General features: G+C 41.4%; 1 protein-coding gene across 1 annotated transcript in view; it reads left to right on the forward strand.

Moving 5' to 3' along the window:
• Positions 1-15930, forward strand: part of PLXNB2 (plexin B2) — a 79940-nt gene extending 64010 nt beyond the window's left edge. Inside the window, exons 29-35 of the mRNA XM_014964003.1 lie at positions 5007-5161; positions 6799-6959; positions 7565-7712; positions 8199-8263; positions 9021-9096; positions 11079-11153; positions 14031-15930. Of these exons, the coding sequence (XP_014819489.1) occupies positions 5007-5161; positions 6799-6959; positions 7565-7712; positions 8199-8263; positions 9021-9096; positions 11079-11153; positions 14031-14135 (785 nt within the window). The 3' untranslated portion in view covers positions 14136-15930. The remainder of the gene's footprint in view (positions 1-5006; positions 5162-6798; positions 6960-7564; positions 7713-8198; positions 8264-9020; positions 9097-11078; positions 11154-14030) is intronic.
• Positions 15931-18594: the final 2664 nt, after the last annotated feature.

The raw sequence follows: 18594 nt of genomic DNA on the forward strand, positions 1-18594 counted from the left end.
TCTTCCAGCTCTAACCATTCTATGATTCTATGTTTCACCAGATATGCTAGCTTGGTTTTTCCAGGGTTTGTTGTTTGGTTTCATTTTTCCATATATGCTGTCTCGCAGTGTTTTCCACAATACCCTTGTTCTTTTTGAGGTTTGCAATCCACTGTAAATTAGTGTCAGGAATTTCTTTATAATGTTTCCTCTCTTTCACATCACTAAAGCAGCTGTTGCATAATTCTTACGCTGCTGTCTGCTACAGTCTGCTGGACTTCTCAACACGAAAGGCAACCTGTAGCTTGCAAACTTATAAAGCTTTTACTTCTGCATGTTGCTATTCTGTCTAGACCAATTTCCTTTATCTCAAAACCACTTGAGACACGATATCCATTACAGCCTAAAAAGCACTTGGATTTTTACAGAAATATTTACTTGTAAATTTAGATTCTTTGTCACATGTGTTTCTTTTATATTTCACATGTTCACTTTCTCTTTTTTTTGATCCTTATATTCAGTTATTTTACACAAGGTAGAAGGTAGATTTATGGAATGATAATTGCTGAGGTCATTCTTCCTTCTATGAACTCATTTGATATGCTTTTCTGCCTAGTGCTGATTGCAAAAGCCATTGCTTCACCTAATAGTTTCATTCCTTTAAACAGATTTACTAATCTTAGGTTTAATAGGTTTTAAGGGCTGGGCAGTCAAACAGATTGGAAATAATATGCCAGAAATGTACATTTTTCAAGAAGATGGGTCCCAGCTGATAGCTCTGACATATAAGAATATTTCACAAAAATGCGCAGATTTCCGTTTCATTTGTGTCGAGTGTCGGCCAGGAAATCAGGACGGGCAGAATTACTTGCCATTTACTTTTTACTCTCTCCTCCTGGATGCTTTCTGTTGAGACTTTTCCCAGCACCCTTGAAGGGTCTCCTCACGGTCGCAGCTACACCTCCACTGCTGTCCTCTCACCCCTTTACTACAAGCGCCTGCCATGGCTGGCACAAGTGGTGACTACTGCGTCAGGGCAGGTGACAACCCAGCATGTTAACTTAAAACGCCATCCAGTTTAATGCAGAGAGCAGTGAAGTGCAGCCAGGCGAGAGGCTGATTCCCTGTCCCTGTTCAGTTTGGTTGCAGCAATTGCTGAGATAACTGCTGAGGCAGTAGGTACCTCCACCGTAAAGAGGTGGAGCGGACCATGAATGGAGCCTGGTGGTGTCCTTAGCTTGCTTTGCTCTCTTAACACCGAGCAATGTTCAGTCTCCCATTCTGGGCTCCCAGTCTTCATCCTCCCACTTCGCTGCCCGTGTGGCAGGCAGTAGAGGACCAGACCATGCAGCTTGCTTTTTTTATTTTTTCTTTCCTCTATGATTTTATCTTTAGCTGTGATTCATCAGTGTGATGAAGCTTTTGAACATACATGATCTGTACTCTGTACTAAGGTTCTGAGCTCCTTAGTTATCCATGTGGCATACTAAGTTGTAAAGGAAAAGCAGACTTCTGGGGACAGTGCTGTCACATGAGGGATCTCATACATGAGAAAAAAAATGTGCAGATAATTCAGATCCCAAAGTATGGAGTGAAGACAACTTCCACTGTTTCTTCTCCACAACTTGTCTTGCACCATGGCAGTGTATAAATTTGGGAAGGATAGCCCATTTTAATTAGCACCAAAGGGTCCCCAGAGCTATCAGGTCCCAACTTGTTCTTTTTGAAAGCTATAAAATGTTACAAAGCAAGTACTAAGCAAGAGCCTGCAGTGACAGTGATTTGTGAGACGCTGTGTGTATGAAAGGGAGAGGACAGGATCAGAGGCTTCCCCTCCCACACATACACATTTATATGACACGGGGATTTACAGGGTTGGAATAAATAGAAATCCTATCCCAGCTTTATGAATGAGGCTTGTGATGAAGTGGTTTTCCTTTTATCCAGAGTCTCTCATTAACTTGCACCTTTCGCATTGAGAAGTGTCAGCTGAAGCCATTGACTGCCTGCCAAAGTACTAGGCTTTGCACAGAACGAAAATGTAAAACCATGTTCAGAGATGTTCCTCTAAAACCTGGCATTGCTTCCATGCTGCTTTTGATTCACAGCTTCTAACAGGAAGACAGTAGAAGCTGGAGGTTGTGACAAATTAAATGCAGCATCTTTTGCTTCTGGAGATAATAAATGCAATTACTAATTTGTATCAAGATGGAGAATGGTTTCAATGATTTCATGCTAGTATTTCTGTGCTGGATTATAAGCCAAAACAACACGCTCTGTTATTCGGGGGGGAGCCGGAGTTTCCTGGGTGGTTTTTTTTTTTTTTCTTTTTTAATTCTGAATAAAAATAGCCAGAGGGTTGCAGATCAGAAATACTGATTAGCAGATCCGTGTAGGGCAGCCCTTCCTTCACCTCCACAGAGCAGTTTATTCACAAGGCGGGAGGAGACTGGGAGGAAGTTAATTTGCTGAAGGTCATGCAAGGGGAAAAAGGGCTGCATTGCTTGTCACCACCTCGCTTGCCTCCATCATGTTTACATCATGGTTCATACCACTATAATTAATCAGCGCAGTCAATATTTGTCATTAACCCCCACCCCAGTGTTATTTTATATTGGCCAAAGAATGCCCCAGGGCCAAGAGTTTGGGGGAAGCATTTGACCCAGTGGGCACAGTCTTCTCCCCACTTACAGCTTGACTCATAATGCGGCTACCGCAATAAAAAGGAGGTGTTTTCCCCTATATTTTATTTTCTTCACCTCCTACTTTTCCGTTGGGGAAAATATTATCTCACAGAAATGTTATTTTCTCTTAGCAACCGTACTGCTAACATATTTTGTTGCCCCATGTTCTGAATTTCTCTTCCTCTTTCTTCCTGCTATTTTTAGCAATGAAGTGGGATCTTTGTATTGCAAAAGTTTGTCTGGTTGAGCTGCAGTCTCTTCATCCCTTCTTTCCTCTGAAATAACTACTACTTCACTAGTAGCCAATCCTGTTGTTGCTAAACAAACACGGGCCAAATTAAGATGAAACAAGGGCCAGTAATCTCAGTGGAGACGCCTTTGGTTGTTTCTCTTCTCTCCAGAGTTAAACTGGGCCATATACAGTCAGGAGGGCAAAGAGAGGATAAATTCCTTTGAATCGAAGGAGGAGGAAGTGTGCCAAGCAACTGACATAAGGCTGGAAAATAGTTTCTGCTCTAACTGTGTGATTTGATCTATTAATTTACAAAAGTAAATAACAGGCATTGCAAAAGAAATTCCAGACTTCAGGCCCACCAGCAGTTCTTACTGTACTGATTGTTATGAATGGTATCGATTGCGAAATCGCAGCTGTTTCAAAATAAAGTGATAGCTTTTATTTCTTTCTTGTTTCGTTCACATGAACTTCCAAGTGAAATTAAGGACTCTTGAAGGACAACGTGATTTAGTGTGTCTTTTTTTTTTTTCCCCTACCTGGTTAAGAAGTAAAGACTCCAGAAGACTGCATAGCTAATGATTTTCATGAGGATATATAAAGTAAATTCATGCAGAAGCATTGGTTTGGCCAGATTACATATAAATGTTATTTTCTCCTGTGATATAAAATATCAAAAATGGTAAAATTAATCTAGCTGTTGAGGAACTTATTTAATAAACTGCTATGGCAAAAAATTTGAAAGGACAACATTCATGCAATTAGAAACTGATATTTTTCTGCTGTAACTGGGATTCAGTTACATTAGATACATATATTAAAGCATAAAACTTAGCAGTAATGCCAAGTACTTTGTGCAACAGGGCTAAATCACAATTTTTATGGGAAAAATAACTTTCACATTTTAAAGACGTCAATGATTTTAAATGCACTGATTTAGTAACTTCCACTGGAAAAGCGCCATTGCTTTTAGGGACTATGCCAAGTAGGTATCAAAACTCAGAAATTAAAGGAAGAACAAGCAAAACCAGGATGTTTGAAACTTAGTTTGTGGCACAGAATCTTTTTTCAGTGGATATTACTTGCAAGTTAAAATAATTGCATGATCTCTTTTAGAACTCTTCATAACAAAAGATTCTCCAGCATACTGTTTGTCTGATCATTCATGTTGATGCTGAAATGCAAGAGTCCCTGTATGGTCACTGAAGTTAGCTCAGGGACCAGGTGCATGACCAAGCCATGGATGGAGCATAGCAAGGCCCTGCCATCAGATGAGCTGTCTGAAGCATCCAGGAGCTTACTCCTGTCTCTGCTATAGGCTAACAGACTTGGTGTGACACTCTTTCTCTGGTTTAAGCTATGAATACTGACAAACAAATCTTTTAAAATCTTATTAAAATGGATTATGAGTTGTAGTCTTTACCTCTGTCTGCTGGAGTTCACATCCTCTCAGCAAAAAGATGCATTTTTCCTCCTCTCAGCTACGTAGTCAAGTGGTGCTGGTCAAATGCTGATAAAGGCAGTTCTGAACTGAGGTACCGTACATTGAATCCAGTAGTTGGGGTAAAACTGTAAATTGTAACGATGGTACCTAGAAAAAAAGTTGATGTCATAAATTCTTAAATTACCACTGCCAAATTCACTAGAGCTGCTACAATATCTTGCCTTGTACCTGGAGCAGGCTTTGATTGCCCTTTCTGTGGTGGCTGTTGGGTCAGGCCTAGCTGAATTTCTGTAGCTTGATCATGTCTCTGAGAATTCACAAAGGAATAGAGTATTTCACTGTGTGGACCTCGAAAAAGTACACATACCGTGCTTCGGTGACCAAACAGGAGTTTCCTTATTGTGTGATTGCTTCCTCTCCCTTTGCTCCTGACAAAAACAAGCCACTATCCTATTTCAGTGCTGCTTTTTCAGCTTATCTATTATTGAACGTTTGGTGCTTGAGCTGTGTATGTTGGGCAGGAACAGAGTGATCTACATCATCTTGGCAAGAGAAAAGTTAAGGATAGAGAATCAGGATCTTACCTGTACTTAGGTATATGATTATTTTTGCATTGCTGAATTGAGTGTGAGGCATTTTTTATAATTATTGCAATTACTGTTTCTAGGGCATGCACTCCTGGAAGATGAAAACAAGGTCTGGCATCTAGTCCGGCCAGTAGATGAAATAGATGAAGGCAAATCAAAGCGAGGCAGCGTGAAAGAAAAAGAGAGGACCAAAGCTATTACAGAAATCTACCTGACCAGACTTCTCTCTGTGAAGGTAAGGGTTAGCTGTGTCATGGTTACACCTTACACCTATAGATTTTGAGGTACAACTGAAGAAAATGATGCAACTATTAATCATGCATTTGGCTGCAATTTTGAATATGTCTCACGTACATATAAGCTGGTGTTCAGAGCTTCAAGTTATTAATATGCCCTGAGGAACATTACTGGGAAAGAGATAAAGTATAGCTGCCAATCAAAGCTGAGAACCATGATTATGTGTTCGTTAAATAAGGATTTTTCATGCAAGACAGAAATGGATATTCTCCTCTGAGCCACCTGTTTAGATAATATTCTGTTGGGTTTTGTTTTGAACCAAATGCTTTACAAACTGCAACAGAGCCTCTTATTTCCCTGGTTTTGTTTGTGACCGACGCTGCCATATACCCTAGAAAAATAATAAAAATGTTTTCAAACAATAATAACCTTTTTAGTGTATTTTTAGTGCTTATACTGCAGAATGGATCGCAATCAAAATAATTTTGTGAAGCATTCCTCCTTGCAGAAAGGATTTAGAATCATGTGTTTAATGATCCTAAGGCCAGGTCCCTGATGAAAATGAGGGTGACCTGGCTCCAGCTGAGGCCATTTGTCCAAGTGCAAAAGTGGTTGTGAAGGAAAGTCTGTGTATAGATGACATAGACCAGGACAAAGAGCCAGCAAGATGCAGCCATCCCTTTTCTATTCCAAATAGCCAGTCTCTAGATTATTACCAGTCTGGAGCTTTACTACCTGGTACGGAGCTGGTGAGGTGTCATGGCTGGCACCACAGCTACCAGTACTGCTCAAGGACTGTTGATGTGTCCTTGCTGACAACAGAGTAGATCAGGGCTCCTTGTCTTCTTGGTCCCTGCCCTGGCCTGGGGCTGGCAGCTGGAGTGACCCTGAGAGAGAGGATGCAGCCCTTCAAACATGTCCATAGGGCCAACCAGCTGAGCGCGGATGAACTGCATGTGGCCTCGACAGGGTCATCTCTAAAACAAGGGGACGGTCTCTGAGGTTGTGGTCTCTAAGGTCCAGGCAGGTGCAGGAATCCAGCCAAGCACACAGTCCTTCTGGGGACACTTAAGTTCTCAGGCTCAGTGGGGGTCATGGAGTGGACCAAGCTGGGTGTCTGATGAGACCCAAGTGCTTGCCCTTAAACAGAAAGTCAAATGGTCACTGGTACTTGTCATATCATTCTGCTTCTAAAAATTGCTTGGTGCTCTAGAGACAGAGAAACTGGGGGAGGGAAGCTGCAAAACCATTAAAGAATAGCTAACAATTATTTTAAGCACACAACGACCTTGAAGCGTAAATGTGTTGTATACTTAGCAACCACTTTCTGCTTCTTCTGTCGAGCAGAAAGCACACCTCACTGTGCAAACTGTAGAATAGTTGGTGAAGTCACAACCTTTCAGGCTAGAACATAAAATTGTTCTCTAGAAGGTCTTTACTGTGTTGGCAGTTTGTAAGGTCACTGCTGAGAAGTTGCTTGTTTTTTTGTCACCTGGTACCCTTAGCACTCAGGATGAAGGCCATCAGTGACTGCCACCAGCTGTTCGTGTCAGTAGGAATAAAAGGCTCTAGGATGGCACCGAGTTCAGCCTGTAACACAAATGTAATGGATTTTTTTAAAAAATTTGCTTTTAGGGGACACTTCAGCAGTTTGTAGATAACTTCTTTCATAGCGTGCTCAACTCAAACCATGTGGTGCCCCCAGCTGTGAAATACTTCTTTGACTTTCTTGATGAGCAAGCAGAAAAACATGACATCAAGGATGAAGACACCATTCACATCTGGAAAACAAACAGGTACAGTATGAACAGAATAATACTTGTATTGCAGAGAAATGAGGGTGTAATTGCCAGGTATGGACTGGCACTCTTACCACAAATCAAAGTAAATTTCATTTATAATTCTCAGAATCACTTTAATTGAGGTAATGTGTTTATAAGATCAAAAGGATTCCCCATAAGCCTAGAAGCTGCAAAAATGAAACCAGCCCATCTATGGGATTGTCATTGGCAGATTTACCACTTTACTTTTTGTCTTTTCTCAAAGAAGAGGAAAGCAAGAGACCAATGTGACTAGATTTACCTGTCAAAGCACAAAATCTAATAAAATACTACTCGGGTACTTTCTCTAAGCACGCAGACATTGTCTCTTGCTATTTTGGGGCACTTAAGATTACTCTTACACAAGTTTTTCTCATTTTTCTGAGAGGGATGTAAAGACTTGGTTTTCAGACATGGAAACCAGACAACAGATAGCTTGTATAAATGTTGAAATAGAAAATTAAGCTTCACTGTTGTGAGGAGATCAAAATGCAAAACCTGTACTTAATTTTGTGTGATTTGCTTGGTGTAGAACATTTGTTGTGTAAAAAGGATTATTTATCTTTTTCCTTGCTTTGCAGCCTTCCTCTTAGATTCTGGGTAAACATACTGAAAAATCCCCATTTCATCTTTGATGTTCAAGTTCACGAAGTAGTGGATGCTTCCTTGTCAGTCATTGCACAGACTTTCATGGATGCTTGCACAAGAACAGAGCACAAATTAAGCAGAGTAAGTGATTTGCATTCTACATCCTGACTTATGCTCATGCCTGACAAGACAAAGGGCATCCTCGTAGACAATACCCATTCTCTGAGGAGATGCAGCCTTGATGGTTTCTTTTTAGTTTTATAATGAAGTTAGCATTTCACCACTTAACAGGTTGGTGTGACTGTGTAGTCCGCTGATTGATTTTTATAGAAAGGAGAAAATATCAGCTGCTTTTATAACAAGCAAGCTTGAGAGCTGATTATTTCATGTCCACCAATAATTTAGTATCATCTTGCATTGATGTAACAGTAATGCTGTGCATAAACTTCATCCTTTTAAAGCAAATAATCTCACAAGGTAAACGTTAATAATAAGCATCTGAATGTTAATATCAGTAAAACTCAAGTGCATGTGAAAATAGAATTTGATCTTAGGTTCTTGACTATCCATTGCTTCCTAGAGTTGTTCATAAATCAATCAAGTTTCTCTCTATTATACATTTTTCAGGATTCTCCAAGTAATAAATTACTGTACGCGAAAGAAATCTTTAACTATAAGAAAATGGTGGAAGAGTAAGTATAGACTCTTTTTGTGTTAATTTGGAGTTATGTAATTCTTAAGCCTGTGTGAATGTACTCAGTAAGAGGAAAAGCAAATGCTGAGGTCATCATAGTCAACTGTTGAATGGTAAAAATTGTACACCTGAATGTTAAAATGTTCCCTCGGTGGTGGCATTGGCAGGGTTGGAATGGAGCACCATTATGCGCTCGTGTCAGTGTGTACTCATGTCTGTGAAGGCAGATGGATAGATTTATGGATGCATTTATTCAGGAGAAAAGATAATGCTGTTTTCCACAGCAGTTGCTGTCACCCGTACAATCTGTCTTAACCAACGCTGACTTCCATAACTCGGTAGAGATCAAACCCTGAAAAGATTTCAGGATTTCAGATTTTCTCTTCCATCTCTGACTTCATTCATTTACCAATTGACAATTCTGTGAATACCAGGGAAGGTCTGGCAGAGGACAAAACCCTTCAAAACAAAACTTCAAAAGTTTGAAGGCCTAAAATAAACATTGGCTGCAATTACAAATAGGTTTCTTTCTTGTGGTTTGGCCCTCTACAATCAGGTGTGATTTGCTTCTGTTGTGAAGGTACTAACGAGTGTTGGGAGACAGGTTTACTAAAGGAACCATTGGTCTGTTGTGGCAGGATCTCTCTTGCATTATTGGGAAGCTTGTTTAAAATAATTGCCAAATGGAAATGCAAAATTACCAGAACACCAGAGTGTATTTCACCTAATTGAAAGTTTGTTTTCATTTTTTGCAGTTACTACAAAGGTATTCGTCAGATGGTGCCAGTTAGTGACCAAGACATGAATACCCATCTAGCAGAGATTTCTAGGGTAAGAATAAATTCCTTTTTCTTGTGCTGAAATTGAAGCCAGGTATAGCACTGTTTTTCTTTGCCTTCTCTTTCCAACTCAACAAGTGGATTTCTTGTATGTGCAGACAGCAAATGAGTTATTTCAAACATCTCTGAAATACTCGTTCCTTACTGTAGTCATGTCTTTTAGCCCTTTGAAATGTTGATTATTGAATGGAACTAAAACTGGTTCTCATCACTAATCTATCTGAGTGATGCAGGTGCCAGAGCAAAGTGTTCAGATTTTTTCACATCCACTGTGGAAAAATGATAGCGCTCTCGAATGGTGTTTTCTCTCCGCAGCACGAGGAGGATTTTTAGCATTGATCATACTGATAACAAGTAATGACCAAATTCAGAGCACTACCGCAGCAACAAATGAGATTTCAGAAATGAAAGGGGAGGCACATACGTTAAGCATAGCCCGTTTGAGAGCTGGCTGTGCAAGGGCAGTACTTCTGCGTTACGCTGCGTGTGAGAAGCTCACCCTGTGCCCCCTCAGTGGCACTTTTGGCATGAGAGTTGTTGGGGTTTACCTCTCATGGAGAAGAGCAGAGGGGGTTTGTTGCAAGCTGAGGACTCTGCTTGGTGACTTGTGGAGCAAAGACTCTACAAAACCTGCTTCAGTCTTCAAAGAGGCTGTCTGCTCTGCAGCTCAGCTTAGCTACAGCAGGCTCCTGCCTTCAGAGCATTCAGTTTAACTGGGAGAACCAGGAGAGGCCCTCACCAATCTTAAAAGATGTTTAGCCTGAGCAAAGAGACAGTGTGCTTACTGGCTGGTTTACTCATTTGCTTAATTTGGTTGAAGAGTTCTAGCATAAAGGGGATGTTTGGGGATTTTTTTGTGGTTAGTTTATTTCAGTGCCCTTAGGACCTAACATTTTGCAGATCAACATCCTCATGAGAGCGTTTCTATTTTCAGTCATTCACTACAAAACTCATCTGCAGTGACATTTCATTTTCCAGTTCACTTTATTACACAAATTGAGATGCATATAAAATTAAACCATTTGGTGATTAAAAGTAAATTCAATAGAATGTTTTAACATCGGCAGATATATGTTGATCCTTTCTATTTACATTATAAATTATGATAAAAATGAATATGGAAGGAGTAATCGAACGTTGCAAATTTTGACCAGCACTAGAAGTGACTTTTATAGAGCACAGAAAGATGGATTTTTCTCTGCTGCTTTATGCCTTGGGGAATCATTTATGCCAGTCGCAACATTTTGCAATTCTTCATTTTCTTAACTAACTTAGAAGACTAAAGGCATAGCTAGAGACTTGAATCCTATACATTTGAATGAAAAACATCTGTTTAGAGAGGTAGAGCACATTCGCTAAATAAGTTAAATATCTGGGGGGGATGGAGGGAGAGGTAATGGAGGGATTATTTCCTGCTTCATTTAAAGTCCTTTCCCTCTCTGTCTCTCTCTCCCCTTTCCATCTTCGTGAGTCAGACGGCTTTTTCCAAACATACACGTGCTTGTGATCCTGATGAGTTACACCTTTGCTGTAGTGAGGTGGGAATAATTTCAAAGAGTTAAAAAGAGCTGGAGAAAGGATTTCAAACAGCCAAGACAGTGACAGAACCGATGTTTAATATCTCGACAATACGTAGATTGTGCTGACAAAATGTTTTAGTTATACATTCCCATGTTGGTAACAGATGTTTGAGCCATAGTCTGTGGTTTGACATTCACAGTTCAAAATATTTTCCACCTCCAGTGTTAAGAGTTGTGGACAGCAGGAAAGTTTTGATCTAAAAGTCACCAAACAAAAGTTTTCTCACCCTTTTTTTTTCTCCCAACTGTCATCTAACATTGTAACATGTAACAAAAATTACAAGATCCAGAGGTTACACAGAAATATTGTATCTGGCAGTGATGCATGTGGGTAACTTTCAGCTGCCTGTGATCAGAGTTTGACATGTTTGCCGCTTGCTTGTGTGTTTCACAGGCACATACCGACTCCTTGAACACGCTTGTGGCTCTGCACCAGCTCTACCAGTACACTAACAAATATTATGATGAGGTAAGTTGTGGCTTTTGTTTTCATTTTTTAATAATATCATGGTCAAACGTTATAAAGGCTAACATCAGTCCAAAGGAACAACTTCTGGAATTTCCTGGGTAATTGGGTAAAAGCAATGCTGAGCAGAAAGCTCTAACTTTGCAATTATACACCTTGCTCAGCAATTACACTGGTCAAGGGTGTATAAATGAACAATTTCATTATGGGCTATCCGGTTTTGGTAGTGGTAGTTTAACGAGATCTGTAAGAGAAGTAGATTTAAAAATCATTTATCTTCAGTTCTACCATCCTAAGAATGGTGGTTCCTAAGAATTAGGACATAAGAATGTCACCAAGCAAGAAGCACTCCTCAGAGCTGTATCACGTTTCAAGCCGGTGGTTTTTTTTTTTCTTAGAAACAACCCATTAGACTTGTTTTGCTCATAGGAATGGGGCCCTGCCTTTTTCAGTAGTTAAGATGCACTTATAACTTCCCCACATGCTACTGTCCCCGATTTGCCGAGCCAAATGAAGCGCCTGCCCAAGGTAAACCAGAGTCCAGTAACAGCTGAATATAGTCTGATTCAAAGGGAGACTCACAGATTCAGTCCAAAACATTTCTTAGGTTCTTCAGGCCCTGTGGAAAGGGGGACAAAGAACATCCCAGTGTAGCTGGGCTCTGGCTGTAGCTCTCCAAACTTAATCTGAAAACAAAAAGAGAGAAGGAAACTTTTATTCAATGGTTTCCATGGAAATGAATGCTTCCAGAAAACTCCCAGAATTAAATCAAAGCAAGTAGGAACAGATGCTGAATGGAGAAGGAGTACAGCACATGGGAGCTCTTTTCAGTTAGTCTTGCATCTCAGCGCAGTTCGTGTCTTAACTTACATTTAGCACTAACAGCAGCGAGTTCATCCTCAGCTTCAGGGCAGCTGCCTTCCACGGGAGCAGCCAGGCTGCTGCAGCTTTACAACAGATGTAAGCAGGGAAATCAAATCACCCTGAGAGTTCTTGCAGTGAGGGTCAGCAGGGGGAGTGGCTGGAGGAGCACAGGCCAACCCCATGGCGCTGGTTTCCTCCTCCCTTGTCCCCAGCACTAACCAAACTGACTTCTGGCACATTCCTGTGGCCTGACCTCCTCCAGAAACACTCAGAGACCCTGGACAACAGCTGTCCACACATCCCTGTGTCCCTGCGTCCACTCGAGGTGGCAGGTTTGGTGTCAGGCAGAGGTGGTGTCACCAGTCTGTGGGATTTGTCGGTGTCAGGGCCGCAAACCCCAGCTCGTCACCGCAGCTCTTCCTCCTGCATACCTCACTGGATAACAACAAGGTGCATCGGATGAAAAGGCTGCTAATTCAGAGTTATGGAGATAATCTGTCAAGAATCATTCAGCAAAATTAATCGAGCTTATTTATTTTCCATGAAAATGTTTTAATTTGCATAAATTGGAACATTTTGCAGCTGCCCTTGTCTTTATTACTGACGCAGTGGTTCCCAGCAGGCGCTGTACCCTCTGCATCTCGGCAGGGCTTGACAATGACTAAGTGGGTACATTCTAATTGTCCACATTTATATGAAGGATATATTCACCAGCAGAGATCATCATGAATTATTTAGTCTAGATTTGAGGAGTTACAGCTAGATGTAATTGTTTAAATTAAGGGAACAATATCAAATTAAATTAGGGCCAATTTAAATACTGTAGTAAGTGTTTATTAACTGTCTTGTAAAAATGTTTTCACGCTTTAAAAACAAATCCATTAAAATAATTATTTCTAAACAAATTTGCTCCAGCATTTGAAACTCAAATGCTGTACCAGCCCTTCAAAGTGAAATTATTGCCTGGATTGATACTGACTGCATTGATCTCCATTGTCTATGATGGGCAAGAAGTAGTGAGAACCCCAGGTAGTGACAGGCAAACTCTATTTCTCCAGTTCTTCTACTTGCAAGCTCATACAGCGTTTACACAGAGCTAAAGGTTTCTGCTTGGGTACGGTGTCTGGCTGTTATTAATAAAGGCAGTTCTGGAAAAGGAAGGGGTTTGCCGTGTAACACGTTCTGCTAATGGAGAAATCTAACAGTCGGTGGAAAAGTTTCCCTGAAGGACGGTGGAAATGAAAACCTTTTGAAACCTTTGAAATTTGATCTTGAGAAGCCCTAAAAAACTCTATTTGAAGAAAAGACTTCTCATAACAGTTGACCTTTTCTAGCTCTTGTTTTCAAATCCCTCGTGTCTCGGAGTCATACCTTCCTATATATATATTCTGTACAGCAGAGGTTTCATGGGGGATGCTGGGGGGCTCCTCTGATGAGCTCTTCGCTTCCTGAGCTACGTGGTGCTGGGCATTTCTTGGTGGGAGCCAAAGGGAGCTGCCAGCAGCTCCCTGATGCTGCGGCCAGAGCGTTGTCTCCGTCATATTGCCTTTAGACACAAGAGAACCTGCTCTGCCCTACCTTATGCCTGCGCATGGACCACCCAGGAGCTTCTGATAACCAAAGCTCATGGGGATGGGGCTTAATTATTGCTGGCAAATGACCCTTACAGGGTGCATGCTACATAAAAACACTGTTTCTTAAATAGCTGTAGAGATGTTTTTCCCCCTGCCTGCTCCATCTTGGAATGTAATATTTCACAAGATAAAGTACTACCTATTAATTTGCTTGAATCCTGGCATAATGGGAAGCATTACAGCAACTTAGATAAAGTAACGGAGACGATCATTTTATTGCCTTTGTGTAAAAATAGAACATGGGGCCTACGAGATGGGCTTTATCTTTGGTACAGAGTAAATGCAAAGGACTCTTTACAACCAAAGTAGTATCAAACACTTGGTCACTTGTCATATATTTTAAGCTAAATGATTCTAAACATTCTGTGTTTATTTCTTCCAGATTATAAATGCACTTGAAGAGGATCCAGCTGCACAAAAAATGCAGCTTGCCTTCCGTTTACAGCAAATAGCAGCTGCATTAGAGAATAAAGTGACTGACCTTTGACTCAAAAGCCGCAATAAAGAAATCTGATCTGAAGATGTTCAAATTCATTCTTCCTGTTAAGGAAATAGTGTTCTATTTTTTAATGTATAATTACAACTTTAAATGAAAGATTTCATGTTTTTTTGATAGCAGAGGTGTAATGTAAAGAATTTTTACTGTAAATTATGCTTCTAATTAAAAGCTGTGTTGTGTGTAAATGAATCTTCTGTGGGAAAGAGAGTCCTTTGGTTGGGGGCAGGGTGGGGGGTGGAAGAAGGAAAACCTTCAGTTCGTTTAATTTAGTAGAATCTGAGACATCAGCATTTAGGATTCATTATGCAAGTAAATTCAATACTATAGCATCCTTTCTACATTAAGCAATATTTGTACTAGGAAAACAATAGCGTGCTCAGAGACACATGCAATATCCCCTTTTATTTTGATAACTGGAAATTGACTCCCGTATAGCTCTAAAACTTAGTCCCTGCTCATAATGAACATCGTGAACATCATGTCCGATTCCTCTGCAGAATCTGAAAATGGGATTTGCTACCACACATGGCTCTTAATTTAATTATTTATGTCCATGGTGATGCACAGTATTGCACCCACCACAGTTGGCTGTGACAGAAATAAGAGTAATGTCAGTGTAGGGGGGTTCTACTGATTAAGTCTCATCGGTTCAGAAATCACTACAAAGAAGGAATTAGTCCTTAAAACTTTACAACTCTTTGTTATTATTGTGAGTTTTATGATATATGCTAATGTGCCTTACTTGTACTAATTCTGTGAATCTGATGAATGGTTTTGTAAAAAGAAGCAGATCAAAAAAAGAAATATTTATGTGCTATTGAATGACTTTTGTGTGAAAAACATGACCAGCAGAATGCTTGTAATTAGCTGCTTGCCGAGAGTGTGCTGTTTAACATGATTTGATTATGTATAATATCTTATTTTAGAATGGTTCTGATGATTTTTTATTTGAATCTTGGAACTGTCCTAGAAATACCATCACTTGTTTTTATTGTAGTTGTGATGTAAAATACTAGTATGATATTGGAAAAATCATATGCCCGTCTATCGAAAACCACTCAGTCAGTTTTGAGCCTTGGAATGCTGCATTTGATTGAATACACACCACAACCCATAGCAAAGACAATTGAAATAACTTGTCAGAAAGTGTGTGTTTACAATATAGGTAAGCTCCGTACAAATCAAAAACGTTAGGTACGTCTTCTTAAATTGCTGTATTGCACATCAGAGAACTTTATTCCTCTTTGTCTTGCAAGTTTTTTGGCAGTAAAGTAGCATTTTAATGAAGTGCTGCCATCTGTGCTCCTCTGTTCCGTGTCCTGCCAAGCGCCCGGACCCCGCTGAATCCCAGCAAGCTCCCGCGGTCTCTGCTGCCCGCTCCCCCTGCCCAGTACGTTGTCAGACAGTGACTTCTTTTGTTTGTTAATATTTTTTTCCCCGTTTTGAAAATTTCCTAGTATTTCTCAGTGGGCCTTTCCTTCAGTTTCCAAAAATCAAAAGCCCCGCCAGCGCTGGTTACCTGCTCAGTAAGCTGGGAGGGGATTTTTTCGGTTCGTTTTGTACTCGACTTCTTGCATTTGTGTATAATCATTCCTGAACCTGCCTGGGCTGTAAGTTATTTCACACTGTTTAGGACTAAGGTACATGACTTCCACGTAAAGGTGCTTTGCCAGCTACTCCTTCATCAACAAAAGCATCCTAATTTCATGGCTAATCTGTTTCTTTGTCATTATTTGTAAATCCTGTTAATTGTAAATCAAATACAATGTCGTTTTTTTTTCCACCAAGTCTCACGGGGTCTTTACTGAAATACTGGAGGGTGGGTGGTTGCAAGGGGTTTGTGGTGCTTCCTCGGGGGGTGGCGGAGCAGCAGCGTGGGTCAGGCTGCGGTGGGTAATGGAGGCGCAGAGCGCACCCAGCAGATGGTGTCCCTGACATCACGCCCTTTTTGCGGGCGCTCGCTCTGAAAAACAAGAGTTCTCTGGAGAAGGGAGGATGTAGTGCAACAGCCCGGAGCGAGGTCTCCTTGCCTGATCAAAATCCGTCTTGGGACCCCAAAGCCAATTAAAATGCAGGCTCAGCAGCAGCTCTCCTGGGAGATCAGAAAGCCCTGCTTGAGCAAGGAGGCTTTCAGGGGGAACATTACGTGTCCCCCCCCCATTAGTGACTTGATGCAGAGCAGCTGCAGGCCATCATAAACTGTTGTGGGCTGTGGCAATGCTGGATCTTTCTTACCTGTTAGAGGAGCGTGTGGCTGCTGGCGTGTGTGAGTTTGTGATGGAGCCACTGGTCACTCTTTGATGCCCTTTTTTTTACATCCTGGGAAATTTGCAGGCTTTGGGCGCTGCAGTGCCGTCTGCCAGGGGACACGCAGGCAGATAACGGTGAGCAGCTGTGGCTACAAAGGAGACTTAATGCCAGTTCTTCAGTTTCTCTAGGTCTCCTCTCCTGAAAGCACTGATTTGGAATTTGAATTGAAGAACTGAGCTGGTTTATTTTATTCCGTCCCAATTTGGCTGAGCTCCTCCAGTGCTTGTTTTTCCACTCTGTTGCTCTGTTTTGTCCAGGCTTAGATTTTTGGCTTCAGTTTTCCCTATATTTTAGCAAACTGATTCTTAAAGGCTTCATGCTCCTCCTTTGGTTTCTGCTGCTCCTGCCATCTGGTTCATCTGCAAGATAAAAGAAAAAAGCTCACCGGGGTCTCCCTCCTTTTCATCCCCTCTGCAGCCCCTCTAAGGGGCACTTTTTTGAGCACAAGAACCTTCTCTCTTCATAACGGGAGCCACTCTACCCCGTAGCAGCAGCTGGGAACAAAAGTCCCTTGCATAGATGTCTCCCAGCCGTAGTTCGGAGGTGGGTGCAGGCTGTCGGCCACCACCAGCAAGTCTGAATCCCATTGCTGACTTTCAGCGTCTCCAAAGGGTTTGCTTGCCTCCCCACCAGGAAACAAGCAAGTAGAGGTCTCAGATGATGGGACAAGATGATTAGTTACTCCCTAATATGGAGTAACTTGCCCAACTGAACACGAATTTGGGGTTTTGTCTGTGGCCAGGAATTTACTCTCTATTCCTTAGCACCAGGTTTCGCCTCTGAGCCCTTACTAGATCATTTTGCTGTTCTCTCTCTGCTACAGATTTATAAACAAGTGGTTTTGGGTGCAGGGGACCTTGGTTAGCTTGTGTGTGTGAGGCATAGTGCTTCCTCAAGACAGTTTCTCTGATGAGTCTGTAACAGCCCTACTTGAGCCTCCCCCTTCTGCCGGCTGCTGTGTTGGACACGATTCTCAGCCTGTTCAGTCTGAGCTGTGTTTACACTCACTCCAAAGCTGGCCTTTCTGGCAAAGTTTTGAAGACCAGCAGAGCCATCACTGTAAACAAATACAGGGAAGTCAGACACTCAAACTGGAATTCTTAAATTCACAAAGTGTTGTAACACAGGAAGATTTTTAGCCAATTGCATAAAGACTTGAAATGGCTCTGAGCTTGACTTTCAGCTCTCCTGGACTTACCAGCACTGATGACATTTTGTGGCCAGCCCTTTACTGTCGCAGGTCCTCAAGCCTTGTTAGTGATGCATCCATTTTCCACCATAGTATGCCCTGGTAATATGTACTTTCATGGCCTAAAATAATCTCTGATGTGATCCAGAAACAGCTCTTTCACATGCTTCCTATGGCTGCAACACCTCAGTTCACCCTGATAAGGTTCTAGTCAGGTTTCCCATTTGCACCTAAGCATGTGGTATGACAGTTCTCTGAGGTCTTCCTCTCTAAAGAATTTGATCTTGAGCAAAGATTGGCTTCTCTTAAGACTTTTTCCAAGCTTCTTGACTTCTCTTAGAAAAAGTTTATGAGGAAAGTTGTTTGGGTTTGGTTTTTTTCCTTCCTCTGCCTAGAGATAACCTGTCAGAGCACCGAGACAGTCAACTTCAGAAGTTTAAAGGAGAACATCTGGCTGTCATCCATTTTTCTATCAATCATTACTGGCTCAAGTCCTGTGCTGTTCTGTTTTACACTCAGAGGGGTTGAAATTTGGCACTTTGAGTCACTAAAGTTGTTGCACTGGAAACCTCAGCACTGTGGTCCTTGTGACTTGCTTTTGTATCTCATTCCCAGCTCAACGCAGTAAAGCTCAGCGCCTGAAGCTTTCCAGGTTCTCCATCACACAAGCTCCTCTCTTCTTAGAGGTCCGCTTTGCCAGATCTGCCTGGAGCATGGGATTCCCTGGATAATGAATGACAGCCGCACACAGGCTAAAAATGATTGGCAATTCAGTTTCCTCAGGCTCTGTGCTTACCTAGTCCATGTTTCTGTCTTTTGTATTTTGAGAAACCCTCCTTCAGTTGATGAATGCGAAAGGTGAAATTGTAAACTAAAGTTGGTCTTTCAGCCTTCTTCTTTTGTTAGTCTTTGTCTTGACGGTGGAAGTCTTGGTGTTTGACAATTCCT

Source organism: Calidris pugnax, unplaced genomic scaffold, assembly GCF_001431845.1.
Source record: "Calidris pugnax isolate Ruff unplaced genomic scaffold, ASM143184v1 scaffold44, whole genome shotgun sequence".
Lineage (NCBI taxonomy): Eukaryota > Metazoa > Chordata > Aves > Charadriiformes > Scolopacidae > Calidris > Calidris pugnax.